At 46.3% G+C, this 21270-nt stretch overlaps 2 protein-coding genes and 1 pseudogene across 2 annotated transcripts; all 3 read right to left on the bottom strand.

Annotated features, from left to right (window-relative positions):
* Positions 1-5851: 5851 nt before the first annotated feature.
* LOC147979179 (uncharacterized) lies at positions 5852-6782 on the bottom strand. The gene is made up of 2 exons (XM_087516711.1): positions 6266-6782; positions 5852-6144 (listed from the first exon to the last, which is right to left on the bottom strand). Exons 1-2 carry the CDS (start codon positions 6780-6782, stop codon positions 5852-5854), a joined length of 810 nt encoding a protein of 269 aa, XP_087372837.1.
* Positions 6783-7193: 411 nt separating this feature from the next.
* Positions 7194-11888, bottom strand: LOC147979178 (uncharacterized). The gene is made up of 2 exons (XM_087516710.1): positions 10116-11888; positions 7194-7256 (listed from the first exon to the last, which is right to left on the bottom strand). The coding sequence occupies exons 1-2, from the start codon at positions 11886-11888 to the stop codon at positions 7194-7196; spliced, it is 1836 nt and encodes a 611-aa protein (XP_087372836.1).
* A 7801-nt stretch (positions 11889-19689) lies between these two features.
* Positions 19690-20324, bottom strand: LOC125546766 (phytosulfokine receptor 1 pseudogene; annotated as a pseudogene).
* Between the last annotated feature and the right edge of the window lie 946 nt (positions 20325-21270).

The following is a 21270-nucleotide window of genomic DNA, read 5'->3' as shown; positions in this document are numbered from 1 at the left end:
GAAAGAGAAAGGAATGGAAAAATTAAAATAGAAATAGAACACCGAAAAAGGGGAAACGGGCCGGCCCAGCCTTAGGCGCCCTGTGGCCAGGTTCAACTATTTATCGCTTCATGGGACAAATAAGGTGGTCCTAACTGCATGGGCAATAATAAATGGGCCAAAGCGTGAGTGGCCCAATTAGGAATACTAGACAAACCTTTTTTCTTTTCTACTTGATAGACACAGAAAAGTTTAGTACCACCTCGGATAGAAAAAAATCTTTTCGACGGTGAACGGATGAAAAAGTTGGCGAAACGCACCTTACTTTATTAGTAGGTATAGATGTATGCTCGAGGAAAAACATACACAAATAAACATTGGTTGAAAGGTGCGCCCGAAATATGGCCTTAGGTAGCATGATCAATGTTAGAATGGTGATTTCAATAATCAGTAGTCTAAGAATGAATGGTCAACCAATAACTTCAAAGTAATAGGGTTGCCAGAAGGGCAGAATCCAAGCTGCACCATTCGCTTGTTGGTATCCCGGTTAGAAACAACAAGAGGACCCAGAAAAGAATGGTGATGGCAAGAAGCATCACTATACCAAGAATTCTTAAGAGTTGGAGCAATCATCACAACATTCTTGTTATAGAAGACAGTAATACAACAAGGTAGAACATAACCTAAGCTAGATAGCAAGTAAATCAAGGGACAACATGAAAAAAGAACAAATTTGTGTTGGGGGGAAGGCAAGAATGTTGCCGATGATAACACAAATCATCGAGGGGCAAGGATGGTATTTCTCATCATGAATTTGATTGATATTCTAGAAGAGCTCAGAATGTTGATGATGATCACAACATATTTGTCGAGAGATCACCTGAAGATGTAATCGATCGGCGATGACAACAAGTCAAAGGAATGATGAAGTGAAAGGTTATTGGAACCACGGATACGACACAAACTCGAAACCAAGCTTGCGGTTCAAGGCGAAATGATATGAAGAGGAAGATCGACGTAAGCTTAGCTCATCATCGAAAACTATGCTCCGGGACGGACAAGGTAGCATGGTTAAAATTTAGCACGATAAGGATATAGCCAATCAGGCTAGGAATGACTTGAAGGATTATTAAACTCATAAGCAACGAAAATTACTTAGAGTTATCATATCGAAGGTCGGAGCGCGGAATCAATTCACTTATTGATGTTCTCGGTTGACGACAACCCATAACTCGTGGAGTGACTCTGATAGGGAAAGGTATTACTCCAGCACAAATTCATAAGATGTAGTGCAATGGCATGATATCCTCGAGATACCAGGGGGATAATACTCGAAGGCATAACAAATGAAATGTTGAAGTGGGTTGTACTGATATATAGAAGACAAGCACTTTAACTTGTCTGAGAAATGGAATCAAAGGAAGAATTTATGGTCGGAACCACAATCATAAATGATCGAACCACGGATACAAGATGAACTTCTAACAAGGGGGTAATTATTTTTACGAGCAGCTTCCATGATAAGTTCTACATCGTGTCCATGGGCATGAACACAAAGTTCAAGGTCGAATCCCACTTCTCCAATGCATATCCTTTCATTCACTTCTCATTTTCGAATGAGTTGTAGTGTTGACATTTTATCTGGCAAAATACCAGAAGAGTATGACTCATGAAAACTTCGAGTTCACACATATTAAGGAAGGCATAGGTTCAACCCATCGGGATATCATGGAAACATATACCACAAGCTTCGAGAGTAATTATCACCAACTCGAAAGAAGAGCATGGTTGGTCAATCAGAGGATAGGATTTACCAATGGAGAAAGAACTTCCAAAGTGATTGAGTATGAAGGACGCTATCGGATAAAATCCAACAAAGGATCCGGTGGTCCTCAAAGGATCTGATGTGAGCATCGGTACTCAACCAGAGGAAGAAACAACGCAAGGAGATCAGACTATAGAAACAACTGACTAATTCAAAGCTCAAATGCAAAAGAATTATGATTTCCGATCAAGGGATCAGAAGCAAACACTCTGATTAAGGATGGATAAGTTGTGTATGCTTAGGGTTACAATCGATGGCAATCCGATTGGTCGAGAACCAGCTCATGTTTAAAATGATGTCTGAGCCGGAAGGATAAATCCTGAGGATTGCAAGCATCCGCAACATATCAAATCAATAGACTCTAAATGATAATGACAAAGGATGCCAATAAGATTACCAGAATTATTGGATTAATCATAATGCTAGCAAGCTAGAATTTCAAGAGCGTTAGGCTGTTGAGGATTTTTAGAAGAACGAACGGTATTACGAAGACTTTTGTGAAATACCTGAATCAACTGGGGGTGAACGGATACTCGATAAGTGCGAGAATAATCCATAGGGGTATTCAGGTGACAAAGAACAGCAAGGCACTAAGCTCAAAGGATTCTTGGAACAACAGAGAGTATTTCAGGACATCTTGTAATAACAAGATCAACGGGGAATGATTGTATGAATGGCAAGTGTATGCAGTTTTCATAGGGGTTGACGGTGGAAGGAAATCGCAAATGCGACATCACAAAGACTCGAGAGAACATTGTAGAGTCACTTCGGAATCTTCTAGTGCATCAGGCGATCATCTGAAGTGAGGGGCTCTCCAGAAGAAAGTATTTTCGAGAACCTAAAGTTAGTTTTGTTTTTAGCAAAATCATTGAACCCGAATAGAAGAGAGCTCAGAGTCCCGAAGTAAAGATCGAGGAGTAAAAGATCCTAGTACCACCCAATGGCGATGTGGGCCCATGGGCCGCACAGCCGTGTTAGTAAAAGTTTTGTAAAGTCTAGAGTCGACTTCGGCCAAGGAGTGTGGAAGGGGGATTCCTACAGGCAGTCGGCTCTGATACCAACTTGTGACGCCCTGATTCAATCGTACACTAATCATACACGCAAACGTGTACGATCAAGATCAGGGACTCACGGGAAGATATCACAACACAACTCTACAAATAAAATAAGTCATACAAGCATCATATTACAAGCCAGGGGCCTTGAGGGATCGAATACAAGAGTTCGATCATAGACGAGTCAGCGGAAGCAACAAAATCTTAGTACAGACATAAGTTAAACAAGTTTGCCTTAAGAAGGCTAGCACAAACTGGGATACAGATCGAAAGAGGCATAGGCCTCCTACCTGGGATCCTCCTAAAATACTCCTGGTCGTCGACAGCGGGCTGCACGTAGTAGTAGGCACCTCCAGTGTAGTAGGAGTCGTCGTCGACGGTGGCGTCTAGCTCCTGGGCTCCATCGTCTGGTCGCATCAATCGGGTATAGAAAGGGATAAAAGAGGGAGCAAAGCAACCGTGAGTACTCATCCAAAGTACTCGCAAGCAAGGAGCTACACTACATATGTATGCATTGGTATCAAATGGAATAATGCTATCATATGTGGACTAAACTGCAGAATGCCGGAATAAGAGGGGGATAGCTAGTCCTATCGAAGACTACGCTTCTGGCCACCTCCATCTTGCAGCATGTAGAAGAAAGCAGAAGGTAAGTCCACCAAGTAGCATCGTGTAGCATAATCCTACCCGGCGATCCTCTCCTCATCGCCCTGTTAGAGAGCGACCACCGGGTTGTATCTGGCACTTGGAAGGGTGTGCTTTATTAAGTATCCGGTTCTAGTTGTCATAAGGTCAAGGTACAACTCCAAGTCGTCATGTTACCGAAGATCACGGCTATTTGAATAGATTAACTTCCCTGCAGGGGTGCACCACATTTCCCAACACGCTCGATCCCCTTTGTCCGGACACACTTTTCTGGGTCATGCCCGGCCTCGGAAGATCAACACGTCGTAGCCCTACCTAGGCACAACAGAGAGGTCAGCACGCCGGTCTAAATCCTATGGCGCAGGGGTCTGGGCCCCTCGCCCATTGCACAGTTGCACGTTGCGAGGGCGGCCGAAAGCACACCTAGCCTAGCAGGCGTTCCAGTCCAATCCGGCGCGCGCCGCTCAGTCGCTAACGTCACGAAGGCTTCGGCTGATACCATGACGTCGAGTGCCCATAACTGTTCCCGTGTAGTTGGTTAGTGCGTATAGGCCAGAAGCCAAACTCAGATCAAATACCAAGATCTCGTTAAGCGTGTTATTTTGAAATAACCACGGACGCTGACCAGGGCCAGGCCCACCTCACTCCTAGGTGGTCTCAACGTGCCCTGTCGCTCCGCCACAAAGATCCACCCAGAGGGCCGTCGGGACCAAGGTCCTTTCAGCCCCCAATCCGTGAATCACTCGTGGGTACTCCTCGAGCCAACCCGACTTTAGTCATCACATGTATCATGTATAAAGTATATAGTATACACCCGTGAGCACCTCTCGAGTGATCACGATTTTTTTCTAAACTATGTTATTTTTTGTAGCAATTTTGGAAACTATAGGACGTAATGCAAAAAAACCAAAACTAATAGCCCGTCAGCCAATCTTTGGCCGAAGTAGTACTTTTCGGCCACAACTAGGCCGAAATAGTACTTTTCGGCCACAGCTAGGCCGAAGTAGTACTTTTCGGCCACACTTAGACCGAAATAGACTTTTTGGTCAAGTCTAGGCCGAAAAGTCACTTTTTGGTCAACCCTAGGCCGAAGTTGCATGGCTCATGCTGAATTGTATTTTGTCGCCACCCGTTTCCCGCCCACCCCTTCCCGCCACCCGTTTCCCGCCAACCCCTTCCCGTCATATGTTTCCGCCACCCGTTTCTCGCCAACCCCTCCCCGCCAATCCCTTCCCACCTTATTTTCCCGCCAATCCGTTCCCGCCTTATTTTCCCGCCAATCCCTTCCCGCCTTATTTGCCCGCCAATCCCTTCCCGCCAACCCTTTCCCGCCATACCGCAGTTATTCTTTCCCGCCATTTTCTCCTCTATATCTATAAAACCCCCTTCAGGCGGAGGTTGATAAGCATTCCAGTGTAGTGTATTCGAGATGTCCCATTATCCATTCGATCGTAGTTTTCACCCTGAGATGAGCAGCACTCTGCTGAGTCTAGCAACCGATTTCAGGATGGACAATAGGATAGTTCCATGGGACGAACTCACCGGTAGTGACACCATAATGAATGAGTTGGCTCACCAACTACGTAGGTCTGGGTGGCCTGAAAGGACCTATGAGGAGGTACGTCAAGAACTTCTTAGGTTGCATGAAAGGTGGAAGAAGGTGGTGGAGCCGAAGAGTGAAACTTTCAGAAGGACTGCAGAAAAGCATCCATTTTTATGGACTGAGGAGAGCGAGGACGACGATGATATCTTCATGCCGCCGCTTCCGGGTTCTGCATCGTCGAAGGGCAAGAGTTCTGCATCGTCCAAAGGAAAGAGTTACGCATCCGCGAAGGGCAAGAGTTCTGTATCGACCAAGGGCAAGAGTTCTGCATCGACGAAGGGCAAGAGGAGCGCATCGTCGAAGGGCAAGAGGGCTGCATCAACGGAGGATGACGATGATGACTTCATGTAGTATGTAAGATGTATTCCAGTTGTACCATTTCATTCAGATGTATTTGCATTATTAGTTTGTATTGTATTATTGTAGGGCATTATGTTCTATCTGAATTTCATTTTGTAGTATGTAAGATGTATTGCACAAGTTCAGCCGCACCGTTTAATTCAGATGTACTTGTATCTTAATTATCGGTTGTAGTCTATTTGGAAATGTAACTGAAATAAGAATGCGAATTAATAGTAATATGTGTCTCGCATACATAAAACAATATATGTCTCCTGATCACATAGAAGCAAGTGCGATAGTAACACATACATGAAGTATGTCTCATACATAAATATTGACACACAGCTGCGAATAGTCTGAAACTAACATAGATAATGAGTCATACATAGATACATAAGCATATCACTGCGGGGGACGACGACGAGTCTGGGTCTTCCTCAGGCGAGGACCCGAAGGCGATAAGCGCTGAGGCGGTGGACGAGGCTCGCGATAACCACGACCATAGTTAACCTCGTCTGTCACGGTCTGTGTCTCCTGCGTCGGTGGTGGTGGTGGAGTGTGAAACACTGTCTGCGAGAAGCCATAAATGTTTGTAGCTTGGTCATCATCCTCGCGGTCGCCCTCAAAGTACGAAGCACCACCACTAAGGATCGGTGACTGCTCTGAATGCATGAACGGTTGCGACTGGTTGCTGCCTGCGGTAAAGTAAAATTGATACAAATGCATGAACGAAGCACCACCAGTAAGCATCAGTGACTGCTGAGAATGCAAGAACGATTACTACACTGTTCAAAAGAATGTAGTGAGTAGTGTTACCTAGATTCATCTGTTGATGCCAGTAAGCGCTCCCTAGCTGTGAAGGAGGTGGCTCATGCCAGGAAGAGCTCCCTAGCTGTGAAGGAGGTGGCTCATGCCAGGAAGAGCTCCCTGGCTGTGAAGGAGGTGGCTCATGCCAGGAAGAGCTCCCTGGCTGTGAAGGAGGTGGCTCATGCCAGGAAGATCTCCCTGGCTGTGAAGGAGGTGGCTCATGCCAGGAAGATCTCCCTGGCTGTGAAGGAGGTGGCTCATGCCAGGAAGATCTCCCTGGCTGTGAAGGATGAGGTTCTGCACGGTGCACAGAGGGTCGTGGTTCTGAACGGTGCACAGAGGGTCGTGGTTCTGAATGTTGTACAGAGGGACGTGGCACACGATGTGCTGGAGGAGGAAGTGCAACATCCGAAGTCCGTCTACACGTAACAGCTGCGTAAATCCCGCGTAGCTTGTCATCAAGACGCCTCAACCATGAGACGCCCTCTCGCGGTGGGATAGTTTCTCCCCTCTGAAAGCGCCGCATTAAAGCGGAAACCTCCTCTCGCGCCTGTACTGTCAAGTCACCCTGTACACAAAGAATGAACCAATTATATGCTCGTTGTATGATAGACACCATGAATAGACAACCAAGCGAATATGTCCAGATTAACAAAAGACTTAACATATGAGAACCAAGGCATTTACCGCGTGGTGTCTGGTTCCCACAACAGAGGCAGTTGGGTACATATCGCTGGTGAGAGGGGCTTCGATCTGATCAGTAGCAGCTGATGGAACCAAGTAGATCCTCGTTGTATGCCGGTAACGCTGCAGATACAACCCAACATTTCCCAGTTAAAGGGCCGAACCTCACCCCAGATATTTGTCGCAGCGGTAGTCCATTCGTCAACGTAAGGGGTAATGCTCTCAAGCCAATAAGTCATGGACTTGTTTCCTCCTAGGCGACTGTCCCTGAGATTGACATGCGCGATACATGATTAGGTATATTATGAATGCAGAGCTGCCAACTAAGATAGTATTAGTACTTACTTGTGCACGTGGTCTGGCAAGTGTGGAATATCTGGAATCGCAGGCTCTTGATATAGACCGAACTGTCTCATCACCCTATGAAGAGACATCTCCTCAACCGTCACGTCGAACACCAACTTGGCCTTGGTCATCCAAAAGTGCCGATCTCTAGTGCACAATCCAGAAATCCCAACTGGGTACCTCGATGATATAGCCTGAGGCGAGTATGGCTCCCAAATAACTTGATCCTCGTGCAAACTATCAAACTGCACCATGAAGGACGGGTTGCATCCCCTAACCTGAGTATGCGCAAACTGTCTCTGTGCATGACAACAAATAAGCATTAGTAATACTATTGAATGGCAAGAAATAATTGAATTAATTGTTACTTAATATAAAAGTACCTCTCGCCGTGTCCAAACAGATCCCATAGTAGGTAAGTCGCCGATAGCAGGCACATAAGTCCCAGCTAAGTCCTCCAAACCAAAAGGTTTATCAATGTAGACATAGGGTCGTCCAATAGGGAACCTCTCGTATGACCAAAGCTGCAACAATAATGGACATCCAACAAGACTAGATTTTCTAGACTTCAACAAGCAAGCTTTGCACAAGCCTCTGTACGTAGCCGCTAACACAGCAGAACCAAAACTCCTCTGTAGAATATCCGCAGGGCAACGTGCGTCAGCTATCTCTCGTGCAATACCGATGAGTCGTGCATCGACAGTGGTCACGTGGTTCTCCGTAAACATTGTCTTGCCGAATAGCCAAAGAATATATGCCTCTAGGGACCGGTCAATCTGAGCCTCCGACAACTGAACGTCGGGATGTCCTAACGAGACAATCTACATAGAAACGTAATAATTGTATGAACATCAGACAACTAAAAAACAACATTTGTTTAAGTGGCCGTGATGATTACCTGAAATTGGCTCAACCATCTAAAAAGAGGTCCATGAGGATCGTTGTCTATAGCCCTAGTAGTCGGGACTGCAGCCAAAAAACGGGTCTGCATCGCTGCTTGCCACCCAGATTCTGCCTCTAAGGGACCTATGGCAGCACCGGCCAGAGGTAATCCCAACAAGTAAGACACATCCTGTAAAGTAGGCGCCATCTCTCCCCAAGGAAAGTGAAACGTATGTGTTTCTGGTCTCCATCTATCTACTAAGCAGGTAAGGAGTGACTTGTCGTAAGAGAAACGTCTCACTTGCCTCTTGTGTAACTGCAATGGTTCACCTGCCTCATCTAAGTCCGGACCATCAATCCACTCATCCAATGTACCCTCAACCAGCCGTGCCAAGGGTAGAAGTCCAGCCCAACTTAACCTAGAAAATAAAGAGATTGTTACCGGTTATGAAAAGTATGTCAAACATAGTAAGTCATTATATGGTCTCCATTATATGCACACATACCTATCAACCCATGAATCGTGTATCAGCCAGTTAGTCTTTGGGGTACGAGTGACCAACATGTCTAAGTTGTTGCCCGCTTCCGTAAGAGCGCCCCGGTGCTTTCTATTGATGTTACCATTAAGCAACGGATACGAAGACATATCTGCAATTCAAATTATCCGCACAAATTATAACATAGTCCTGACATATTACAAATTAAAACATAGTCCTGACATATTACATATTAAAACATAGTCCTCACATATTACAAATTAAAACATAGTCCTGACATATTACATATTAAAACATAGTCTTGACATATTACAAATTAAAACATAGTCCTCACATATTACAAATTAAAACATAGTCCTGACATATTACATATTAAAACCCACTACGGCACATTATATAGCTTGTGAGTTATTTCTTCCTCGTCCGCCCCTTCGGCCTCGACTGCCACGACCACGTCCGCCTCTTGCTCCTGTTGTCGCAGCCGTCGATGTGGAAGCACTCGTCGATGCGGAAGCACCATCTTTGTTCAGGTCGGGACAATATTTCATCCTATGCCCATAAGCCGCGCATAACAAACATTGTCTGGTTGCTCCACCAGCTTCAGACTGGTCCATATCATTTCGGATGCGACGGGCCTTTCGTCTGCCCCTTCTTGTTCGCCGAAGGTCTGGATGCGGGATGTATACTCTCTCACCATCGTTTACCTTGTTGAAATTGCCGACGACTCTAAACCCTGTCATCTCGCCTGTCCAGGTGTTGAGCACTGCCTCTTTTAAATAGTATGGGGACACGAAGGATATAGCATCCAACTAAATCTGGCCACAGGCAGCCAACACATGAGAGCAAGGTAGGTGCAGCAACTTCGGTTTGTTGCATGTACACTCACACGTTGGATAAAATTCCGTTCCAATTTTTACCTCGTGTGTCTTCACCTCATTTCCAGAACCAAAACCATCGGTAGGAAGCTGAACCTCATACCTCCTTTCTTGATTCCCTATGAGTCTGACACTGTGCTTCTTTGCTTTCTCTATCTTCTTTGCCATGTATTCCATGACACGGATACAATAAGGTGTGTTCTGATTATCTTCAATATGCTTCTTTGCTAACTCGTGCCTTTCTCTGAAATATCTCAAAGTGCCATGGAATACAGCCTCCACAATAGCTGTGAGTGGCAATGCTCTATTCCCTCTCAGCACAAAGTTATACACCTCTGCAAGATTGGTTGTCATGTGGCCATACCTAGCTCCATGTGTGTCATGCAGCAAAGACCAATTCATTGGAGGCTCTTTCTCTATCCACTCAGAAAAATTCTTTATTGCCCTTCCCTTCTTTCTCTTAGTATTAGGAGGGTCAATTGCTGGCAAGTCACAAAGACCAACTGGCTCCTCTAGCTCCGCGATGAGTGCTGCTAATTTAACCTGATCTTCTTCCATTTTCTTCCTTGCACGGACCTGCTTCTTAGTAAACTCATCTAGTTTTGACCAAATAAATTCGTATTTCTGCTGCTGGCTCTGCTTGCATAATTTTTTGAACAAGTTCATCAACCGCTTGTTCTTGAACTGTGAGAAAAAATTAGCCCCAAGATGGTGCATGCACCACCGGCTCTGCAAGTCCCTCCAAGGTGTTGGTTCGTCATCTGCTGGATTCCGAAGTGTCTTCACGGCCTTCAATATACCAGCATGTCTGTCATGAATGAAACACACGTTTGGTCGGTCCTTCACGATGGCAATTTTCACTTGGCGGAAGAACCAAACCCAGCTGAGAAAGTTCTCACCCTCCACAAATGCCATGGCAAGTGGGATGATTTGATTGTTCCCGTCCACACCAATAGCAGTCAGGATTTGCCCTCTATACTGACCGGTCAGGAATGTACCATCCACAAACATAACAGGAGGACAATGCCGGAAAGCTTCGGTGCACATAGCAAATGAGAAGAACACTCGTTTCAACACCTTGAAATCTGGTATACTCAGCAACCTCATGTGTTGTACGTTCACATAAGTGCCGGGATTCCTCTCCTTCAGTATGCCCAGGAGACGGACAACATTATCATATGAGTCGAAGAACGTCCCAAACCTTTCCTCCATAGCCTTCTGCTTAGCCCTCCAAGCCTTCCCATAAGCAATGACATAATTCCATCTGACCTTCACTGCTGTCTGGATGTGTTTTGCTTCCATATCTTTCTTCTCTACTATCTCAGTATACATGAGTTGCGCAATGAGACTTGAAGTCAGGTTCGGATGCTTCACCAACAGGTTCGTCCTCACACAATTATGTGGGACGACAATGGTGACAACCCAGTGGATGTCATACTTCGGCACGTGACCGTGCACCTTCCCAGGACAACCTGTTACAACACATTTCACGGTATAGTTTGTTGGACTTGATATGTGTGTCTTGAAAACCCTCTGCGTAGACATAGCCCACTTTATCACCGCATACTTCAATTTTTTCTTTGTATCAAACATAGCCCCTATTTGTACTTGGTTCAGATTATACTGCCATGGAGTCTCATGGCCATCGTTCACCGTAAGGCCGGTGGATATGTCCTGCTCCCATGTAGAAGGAATCGGTACCTCAACTTCATCCTCAGAATTTTCAGAATCCAGTTCCTCCACCAATCCATCCTCGTCCTCTTCCTCCATCACCCTCTGCATTTCATCCCCTTCCTCATCCCCATCAGCAAAACCAGAAACAGCTAATATTATCGACTGGCTACTCTGCCCAGTATCAGGACCACAAACATTGTGTGGCACGTAGTCTGACTCTTTCTCCGGTTGGCTAGCATCCACATCTTGTGGCTGTGACCCGGATAAAACAATCTCGTTAGCCACTTCACTGCCTTGGCCGGGTTCATACCCCCTGTGGAGTTGTACGGTATTCTCCTCCTTCGGCACAGGTTGCACAAGTGCATATGGGTGGATTCTTCGGTCTCGGCAGCGTCTTAACAGGGACAACCAATGCTGGCTCCTATCTACCGGCATCAACTCCCACTTGACATTTTTACAAGATTTGGTCCACAATGCATGAATACTGACGGAACATACTTCAGGATCCAGACCGAAACTAGTTGTCAACCAGTACTTCAACTGTCTAATGTCCAGTCTGTCCGGGTCAGCTAGTGTCATAACGCCATTTTTAAACTCGCTAAGATCAACCCCCAACTCATTATATCGAACATTACCAGCGCCGTAGTAAACATTCAGATTTACTGATTCAGACATTTTCACCTGTCAGACATTGCCATCTTCTCATTAATCACAACGAACTATGCGCTAAAATGCCTCCAAAAATATATTAACACTAAAATTCATAATATGACTTATATACACTAACTAAACTATATTAATCACAATATACACTAATATTATCCGCTACACGGACTATGCGTTAAAATGCCTCCAAAAATATATTAACACTAAAATTCACAATATACACTAATATTATCCGCTACACGAACTATGCGCTAAAATGCCTCCAAAAATATATTAACACTAAAATTCATGATATACACTAATATTATCCGCTACACGAACTATGCGCTAAAATGCCTCCTAAATTAAATTAACACTGAAATTCACAATGAACACTAATATTATCCGCTACACGAACTATGCACTAATATTTAAATAATATTTGTGACGACGTGATTATACCTTCGAAGTGTGTGTCCGCTTCTTGCTTCTCTCTTTGACTCAGAGGCACCGGCCACCTTGCGAAGTACTTGCACCACCGGAGAACGACAACGCCGCCCCCGACGACCGGAGGTTCAACTCCGGTCAGCCCCCAACCTGCTCCTCATCCTCACCACCTCCTCCTCTACAGCTGCTACTACTAGTCACCACCACCTACTACCCGTCCTCCTCTCCACCATGGCTCCTCCTCCCCACCATGGCTGCTCCTCTACACATCAAAAACTATCCCATAGCAAAAAATAACACCGTAGGCCGGTGGAGATTGCTATGATCTACCGATTCTGTGGGTTGGATTTGCAAATGTGTGGCAAATGGAGGAGATCGGCGCGGGGGGGAGTTCTACAGAGAAGAACTAAGAGAGAGAGAAAGGGAAACGAAGAACAGCGGCGCAGGGGCGAACGGTGCTTATCCGCACTTTTTCGGCCTACACCTGGCTGAAAACCTCTTCGGTCGAAGCCTGGCCGAAAAGGCCAGCTTCGGTCACCGGTGGGCCGAAAACGGCCCAGTTCGGCCGCCTGGCAGCCAAAGCTACTATTTTCGGCCGGGCCCCCGCCAACAACGAGTTTTCGGCCCAAGCGCGGCCGAAAAGCCTACTTCGGCCACACCCTGGCCAAAAACTGCCTTTTTGGCCCACTCCTGGCCGACGGGCTACTAGTTTTGGTTTTTTTGCATTACGTCCTATAGTTTCCAAAATTGCTACAAAAAATAACATAGTTTTGAAAAAAAATCAGTGATCACGGCCCGATAGTATAGCATGGCAGACGGACAAGAATGTAGGGCCACTGATGATAAACTAGCATCCTATACTAAGCATTAGGATTGCAAGTAAAGGTAACAACAGTAGTAGCAAGGACATGCTTTGCATCAGGATAGGATTAACGGAAAGCAGTAACATGCTACACTACTCTGATGCAAGAAGTAGAGAGAAGGGTAGGCGATATCTGATGATCAAAGGGGGGGCTTGCCTGGTTGCTCTGGCAAGAGAGAGGGGTCGTCAACACCGTAGTCATACTGGGTAGCAGCGGCGTCGGTCTCGGTGTCTAGCGAGAGAAGAGGGGGAAGAAACAATAAATATAATGCAAACAAATGCATGACGATGCATGACTTGACAAAGAGTGATGTTAGGTGTGCCCAATCGCGGTAGTAGGTGATACCAGCAAAGGGGGGGAACATCTGGGAAAGTATTCCCGGTGTTCCGCGTTTTCGGACAGATGAACCGGAGGGGGAAAGTTGCGAGTTCGATAGGTTAGGGATGTGTGGCGAGCGAACGGCTGCGTATCCGGATTCGTCTCGTCGTTCTGAGCAACTTTCATGTAGAAAGTATTTCCATCTGACTTACGGATTAAAAGATATGATTTTCAAAAGAATTTATTAATTTCTGGAATTTAATTAATTACTTAATTTAATTCGAAATTGGATTTATGACATCAGCATGATGTCATGCTGACGTCAGCAGTCAACAGTGGTTGATTTGTCAACCTGACCAGTGGTGACACATTTTAATTAAACATATAATTAAGCTAATCAGGATTAATTAGGGGTGGACCCCACTGTCATTGACTGATCAATTAATTACCTAACAGTTTAATTAGTTTAGTTATTTGATTAGTTTAATTAATCAAAGTTAATTAAGTTAATTAATTCTTTAATTAATTAATTAATATCATTTACTTATTTATTTTATTATTATTATTTTTGTTTCTTTTTTTGTAAACGTTCTGGGGCGGGCCCCATATGTCATAGGCCCTAGGGGGCCATAGCGGGTTCAGGCACACGGTTGCGGGCGCACCCGAGCGGGGCGGACCCGGGCGCCGACGGCGGGGTACCGCGGGGCGCCGGCGGGGCGTGGCCTGGGGCCAAGCGGCACCGGACGAGCCGGCAGGGCGCGCGGGGGCGAGCGGAGGCACGGGGCATGGCGGAGGACGGCGAGGGCGGGGCAGTTGGGAGCGCGGCCGCCGGCGCAAGCAGCGGCGGAGGCGGCGGCGACGTCAGGCGGGTGGCGCGGCACAGCGGAGCAGCAGCGCGCGCGGTAGAGCGGCAGAGGCGGAACGGAGCGAGGCACGGGCCGCGACGAGGGAGGAAGGCCGGGGTGCGGGTGCACGCGCGGTCGCCGTGCGGCGAGCGTGAACGCGCGCGCGGGGACATGCAGGAGAGGGCGCGGAGCGGGGCTGGCGAGTCGGGGTGAGGCCACGCGCAGACCGGGCGTGCGAGCGAGGGGGAGGAGGCAGGGAGCAATGGCGGGGCTCGCCCGGACGGGCGGAGGCCGGCGCAAGGCGCAACAGGGCATGGGGCGGTGCGGGAGCCGCGGTGAGCACGTGCGCGGACGGCGCGTAGGCGGGGCAAGCGGGAGCAGCGACGGGGGTCCTCACCGGGATTCGTAGGGCAGGGGCAGTGGGGCGCGGGGAGCGACTTGGGGAGGAGGACGAGGACGACGGGGATGGAGAGGAGGTAGCGGCGAGGTTGAGGAGGCAGTCCAGCGAGGGAGCGTCGGCGACGGGCGGCGGGGCGGCGTCAGGCGCGCGGGGTCGATCCCGATCCAATCTGGATCGGGAGGGGGAAAGGTGGCGTCGTGGGGGGCAGTGGGGCGACGGGGTGGGTTAGGGTTTGGGTCGTGGGGGATAAGAGAGGCGGGATGGTGGCCGGTTGGTCCGGTGGGTTGGCCCAGTGAGGCTGTGGCTTGCTGGGCCGGAGCCCAGTGGGGGGTTGCTTTCTCTTTTTTTGGTTTTGTTTTCTGTTTTTGTGTTTTCTCTTTTTCTTTTATTTATTACTCTTTTCTATTTTAATTCATTTTAAAATACTTAGGCACTTTCTAAAAATATGTTTTCTTTACTATAATTACCCTTGTAATATTCGGCACTCACCGAACATTTTTGTTTCAACTTTTGAAAACTTTTGTTGTTTGACATATTTTGAATTTAAATTCTGAAACGGTTTCGAATCATTGTGAGGTTAGCAACAGTAACCGAGGCGACGTGGCATGATTAGTGTGGGATTATTGTAGCATGATTACCCGGGCGTCACAGAGATGCTCCACCAGGTTCTCCTCCTGCGCTAACTCAAACTGCCGCGCATCGTCCTTTGAACAGCCGGGCCTCCTATCCCCGAGTTGGCAGGCCTTCATCTTCGGCCGTCAGCGTGGCGCACAGGGCGTTCACCACTGGCACCACTGGCCGTTCACCGTCAACACTCGTGGTCGTTCAACAACTATCTTTGCCACATACGTTTTCTGGATTTATTGAAACATGCAAAGGTAAGCAACATGGCAAGTTCAAAGAGCATTGAGATTAACATACACTGCTCTGCTAATCCCTACACTGCTTACTTAGTACTAGTTCCAATCATGCCCTGTACTAAAAAGAAAACATACACTAGGTGTCACAGTTCACTGTGGATTTTATCATCAGTTCATGAATAATTACAGAAAAAAGATCAATGTGTGTTACTACCATGCAAGGCTCCCCTGCTGGATGTCAGTGCCGAAGGGGCATCCCCACGGCCATAGAATTCTCTCTGCTCCTGCAATTCAAGGTTGATCTTCCTCTTAAACATTCACACAGAAAGAATAGAGCTCCTCCGTACACATTGTGCGCCGGCGTCAGAACATGTTATACTAATTAGTAAGTTCAAGAACTATGTTCTAAACTGAATCTCAGACAAGGAGACGGGGATAATTGTTGTTCATTTTATTCAGCCCACAAATTTCTTCAGCCCACAACTATGCTCTGTTGTTCATTTTATTCAAGAGTTCCAACTTGAGGTGGATGACTGTTAACCCTGCTATTGGATAGATGTGCCTTCTTCGACATCACTGTGATATCCACCCATTGTGCTTATTGATGTGATGTTGTGAACTTTTTTAGTGCTGTAAAAATTGTTTACTTCTAGTTGCTACTTGATGCCATGGCTGAAATGTGCAAGTTCAATCATTGTCATAGAGCGAGTCCGGAAGTTTGATTTATTTAAAAGTAGGAAAAGAAAAATCTCAGTGCTAGTGTGGAGAACCTGCAGGTTCTAATAATGTTGTATGCCAGGTTAAGGACAGTCATCCGGGTGCAAGGGAGCAACTGCTGATGGAGGTCGAGTCAAAGTGTTGTGACTGGCTGCTTCAAATCCTCTGATGGTAATGCCCCTCTACATTTGAATTGACAAAAAAGTTACAGAATTTCAGTTCCTTTGTACTTATGAGATCTTCAGTCCATGACGAAAAATTGCAGAGTTCTACTTCCTCGAGATAGGAGTGAGATTTTGATGGGACACCAGATTATGATGTTGGGCTAGAAAATTTAGCAGATGATGATGTTGTACATAAATTCAGACCAGAGAGACCGTAAGCTAAAAGAAAAAATACGCAGGAGTTCAAAGTCGTCAAAATAGGGGGATGTTTGTTCGTATGTCTAAAAATAATTGAGTTTATATAGGAGTTCAAATGGATAAAAATGAATAGTTATATGTTTGAAGTTCATCGACCAAAATTCTAAAAGTTCAAATTGAGAAACGTGGTAAGTTCGAACGAAAAATAAATGAGCCTTTCGACAATTTCACTGAGAAAAAGGTAAGGAGTTTATGTATAACTATAGCTAGTGCCCCATCGAATCAATATTGTAATGTATTAAAATAGTTTGTTTACATCTCTCTAGCTGTATGAGAATGAATGTTTTGTTATTATATCTGTTTCATTGCTTGTCTTCAGTCACCTAAATAAGTTCAAGAAAAATCTCTAAGTTTGGTGCGTGTGCTGCTACAAATCTAAACTTCCTTCCAATAATTCTAGTACTGATGAGCATCCAGTTGATTGAAATCATGTACTCCTAGTTGGTTTCTGAGACCCTTACTGGTCCTTCTATATATAGAATCTGTGCCTGATAGCCATACATGACTTTTGTGTATGACAAACTATGTTTTTAAGGCATCTCTAAGGTGACGCCTAGGCGTCGAGGCGCCCCCCAGCGCTTTGCAAATATGTTCGCTTTAGGCTCCTAAGCGTCCGCTTTAGGCGCCTAGGCGTCGCCTAGGCGTCGAGGAGCCCCCCAGCACCTTAAAGCAAAGCGTCACCTTAAAAACATAGATGAGAAATGGTGCGAGGAAATTCTGAATACGTGGCACGGCCGCTCTTGGACAGTAAACATTTATATCATATTTATTTGTGCAGCCAGTCTGTGCTTCTTTAGTTCTAAAATTCCCAGAGCGTCAGTGCAACTACATATTCGGGTATGCTATGTTGATTCTATAATTTTCCGTATGCTTGTATGTACAAAAAGATGGTATATTTACTGCTTCATTTTCTTGTGGTGCGAATGTTGTACATAATTTGTGCTGACTAGCAGCCTCCCCCACTGCGCCGCCGCCCCGGCCCCCACTGCGTCGCCACCCCGACCACCAGCCTCCCCAGGCAAGGTACGCAACCCACTCCTTGTGCCACACCGTCCTCCATGCCCCGCCCCGCGCCACCAGCCGCCGCCTCCCTCCTGCGGACCACCCGCGGCTGCCACGCCAAGGCTTGCGCTCAGCGGCCACGGGGGGAGCAAAGGGGTCAAGGATCTTCATCTCGGCAGTACAACTGCACGCCTCGTCGACGTTCATGAAAAGTGTTGCTATTGTACACTCAACATAGGTGCACACAGCAATAAGGGAGAAGCGCACATGAAGCAGGTGAGGAGGTGTGTGTGTGCGAGAGATGATACTGAACTTGTACTGCTGCTATACTCGCGCGTGAATGATTTTTTCGTGCTCATTCTTGTACTGCCTACCATGAAAAAACCTGAGAATAGAATACTTGATATTTGTGTATTCTATCATCAGTTCATGGAGAAGAAATTCTTTTTTCTTCAGTGTGTATTCTAGTGTGAGTTCTGTGTGTATTCTTGTTCTCTTTTCTTCAGTCCACAAGAAGAAGAAATGGCAGTTCATGAATAGAGAATGTTTGTATTGAACTTAATATTAGTTTGATGTATATTCTAACGTCAGTCCATGAAAAAGACACAGAAAAGTTGGTGTGTGTCAAGAAATATCGTTAGTTCAAGTTTTCAAGCTTCAAAATTCTGTAAGTTTGGATATATCACCTGAATAAGTAATGATTTGTAGCAAGTTTCTTCAGTGTCAATTCTGATTCAAGTGCCCTGTTCTTCCTAGCCCACATGGTGCTTGTGTTAATTATTATGGCATGTGTACTACACATATTTAAAAAATTTCTATATTTACAAAACATAACTATCATTCCCAAAAACCTACAAAAAAGTATCAATTTATATTAATACTTGTTCTTGTCCTTATATTGCAACAGTGCAATGATAAAAAAAATCATCAGTTCAACAGCATGGACATGCTAATGCTGTAGTGATCTCGTGCGCGGCCACAAGTTCTAAAATGAAGACAAAAGAAAAATGGAAGCGAAAAAATAAGAAAAATAAAAATCTAAAAAAAGGTCACTTCTATAAGGTCAAGTGCTCATCAAACACAATTAAAAAATTGTGAGTTCGTATATGGAAAGGTCATGTATAGCATATAAGTTAAAAAATAAAACATAGTAAGTTCGTTCTAGTGAACTCAAAGAAAATTTGAAGAGAAAAAACATAAAATATTTATTACAAACAAAATTCAGTCAATTCGCCTACATAAAACTGTGCAAGTTCGGGTGAGGATGTCACCATCAGTTTGGACGAGAAAACAAAATTATCATTAAAACCCCAAAAGTTTCGCTTCTATAAGTTTAAGTGCTCATCCGACACGGTTCAAAAAACCTGGTTGGAGAAGTCCACTGTTCATTTCGGTAGTCCAAAAAATGATGCATTCTTACTGTATACAAAACTACACCTTAATCATAATAAAATTGAGAAAAAGTTCAACATAACAATTCAGTCAGTTCAACGGATATAAGCCATTCAATCTCGAAGACGATGACACCAACAAATTGTATGAAAAAAATGTAAAGGTAAAAAACAAAAAAAGTTCAACATCACAAATTCAATCAGTTCAACGGGTATAAGCCACTCAAGCTCGGAGACGATGACATTCGACAAATTGTACGATAAAAAATGTAAAGGCAAAAAACAAAAAAGTCATCAATTAGTCCAAGGTCTGACTATAGAAAAGTTCAAACTCTTTAGGTGAAATAGTTCGATGGATAAAAACGGTATTGAAAAAAGATTACTCTAAAAAATAGTTAAACGGCCATGCACTTTTTACATCCGCACGATGAAAAACTTAGCAATCCCGCTGAGTTAATCATCATCCATTCAATCTTTATACGTGAATCAACTCTTGTCAAATTGTACATGAGATATTACTGTCACAGCTAGCTACTGTTATATCGATTCAGTCATCAACACAAGCTTCAGTTATCTACCGTGGCGGAGCGAATCTCCGGGACCGCGGCGACTGCGGTGATGGCGTCAAGCCGCTCGATGAGCTGCTGCGCCGTGGGCCTTGCCTTGGGGTCGTCACTGACGCAGGCGCACGCCAGCTCCAGCACCCTCGCCGTGTCCTCCCAATGCCGCCCCGACACAGCGGCGTCCACGGCCTTGTGGCCCCGCCCCTCCCGCTGCAGCCGCACCACCCACGCCGTCACGTCCCATGCACCGAGCCGCACCACCATATCCACGGGACTCCGCCCCGTCACCAGCTCCACCAGCACCACCCCCATGATGTACATGTCGCCCCAGTACGTCGCCGGCGGCGAGTGCCCCTACTCCGGCGGGATGTACCCAGCGTGCCCACCATGTTCGTTGTCACGTGTGTGTCGTCGCTCCCGCGCGCTAGCCCGAAGTCCCCAAGCCGTGCCTCCATCGCCGTGTCCAGCAGGATGTCGCTCGGCTTCACGTCTCGGTGCATCATCCATGCGTCGCCGCCGTGCCGGTGCGCCAGCCCACTCGACGCGCCCCGCACGATCTGCAGCTGCGCCAGCCAGGGTAGGGGGTCGCCGGCGTCCGCGCGCTCGTGGAGCCAGTGGTCCAGGCTGTTGTTCTCCATGTACGGGTAGATGAGGAGGCGGACGTCAGTTCGATGAGATGAGGAGTCATATGATCACTTCGACAAGATTAAAATTATCAGTACAACCGCCTGAAACAGTCAGTTCAAGAAGGGTAACAGAATAATATTCTCTTACGCGTAACAGAATAGCCCAGATGTATATATATATATATGTTGTTGTTCTAAGAATGATCATGACACTACAAAAAAAGACACATCCGTGACATTTTGGGCCGAACGAATTTTTTTTCTGTCATACTTATGGCACTTCTATGACGACAATTGTGACAAAACCCGGTATCATCATATATGTGGTGGGGTCCTACTTCTATGACAAAAAATGGGCTTTTCGTCCTGGGCGGGCCAGAGACGCAGCTGCATGACATTCTTTGGGCCGTCCATGACGGAAAAACAAATGGTAGAAGCGAGGGCGAGGAAAATATCGGGGTGTTCCCGGTTACGGTGGGTGGTCGGGGCCGAGCGATGCGTGTTTCTCTCATACACGCACGCGCGTGGGTGCGAGGCGTTAGGCTCTAACTGAACCCAAGCGAGGCGTTGGGCTCTAACTGAACCCGAGCGATTGCACTGCAAGCTACGCGTTACTGAACCGGAGCGATCGATCGATGGATGTTAACTAAACCTGATCGAGCGATTCCTTCGCTACTGGTGCTAACTAGAGCCGATCGATGCTGCCTCTGGATGAACAGTGAGCGTTGTTGGGGGGTTTGGATGAACAGTTCCCGATGGGGGTGGATGAACAGGACCCCGTGGTGTTGCCTCTGGATGAACAGGACCCCGATCAATCGAGCCGGTTGGGGCTGGATGAACAGGACCCCGTGGAGGGCAAGATGAACAGGGCCACCCCGTGGAGGACTGGATGAATAGTAGACGGTGGAGGGATGGATGAACAGTAGCCCGTGGAGGGGTGGTTGAACAGGAGCCCGTG

This window comes from Triticum urartu, chromosome 3A (genome assembly GCF_056163025.1).
Source record: "Triticum urartu cultivar PI428250 chromosome 3A, HENAU_Tu73, whole genome shotgun sequence".
NCBI lineage: Eukaryota > Viridiplantae > Streptophyta > Magnoliopsida > Poales > Poaceae > Triticum > Triticum urartu.
This window is presented reverse-complemented; position numbering and strand designations above follow the sequence as displayed.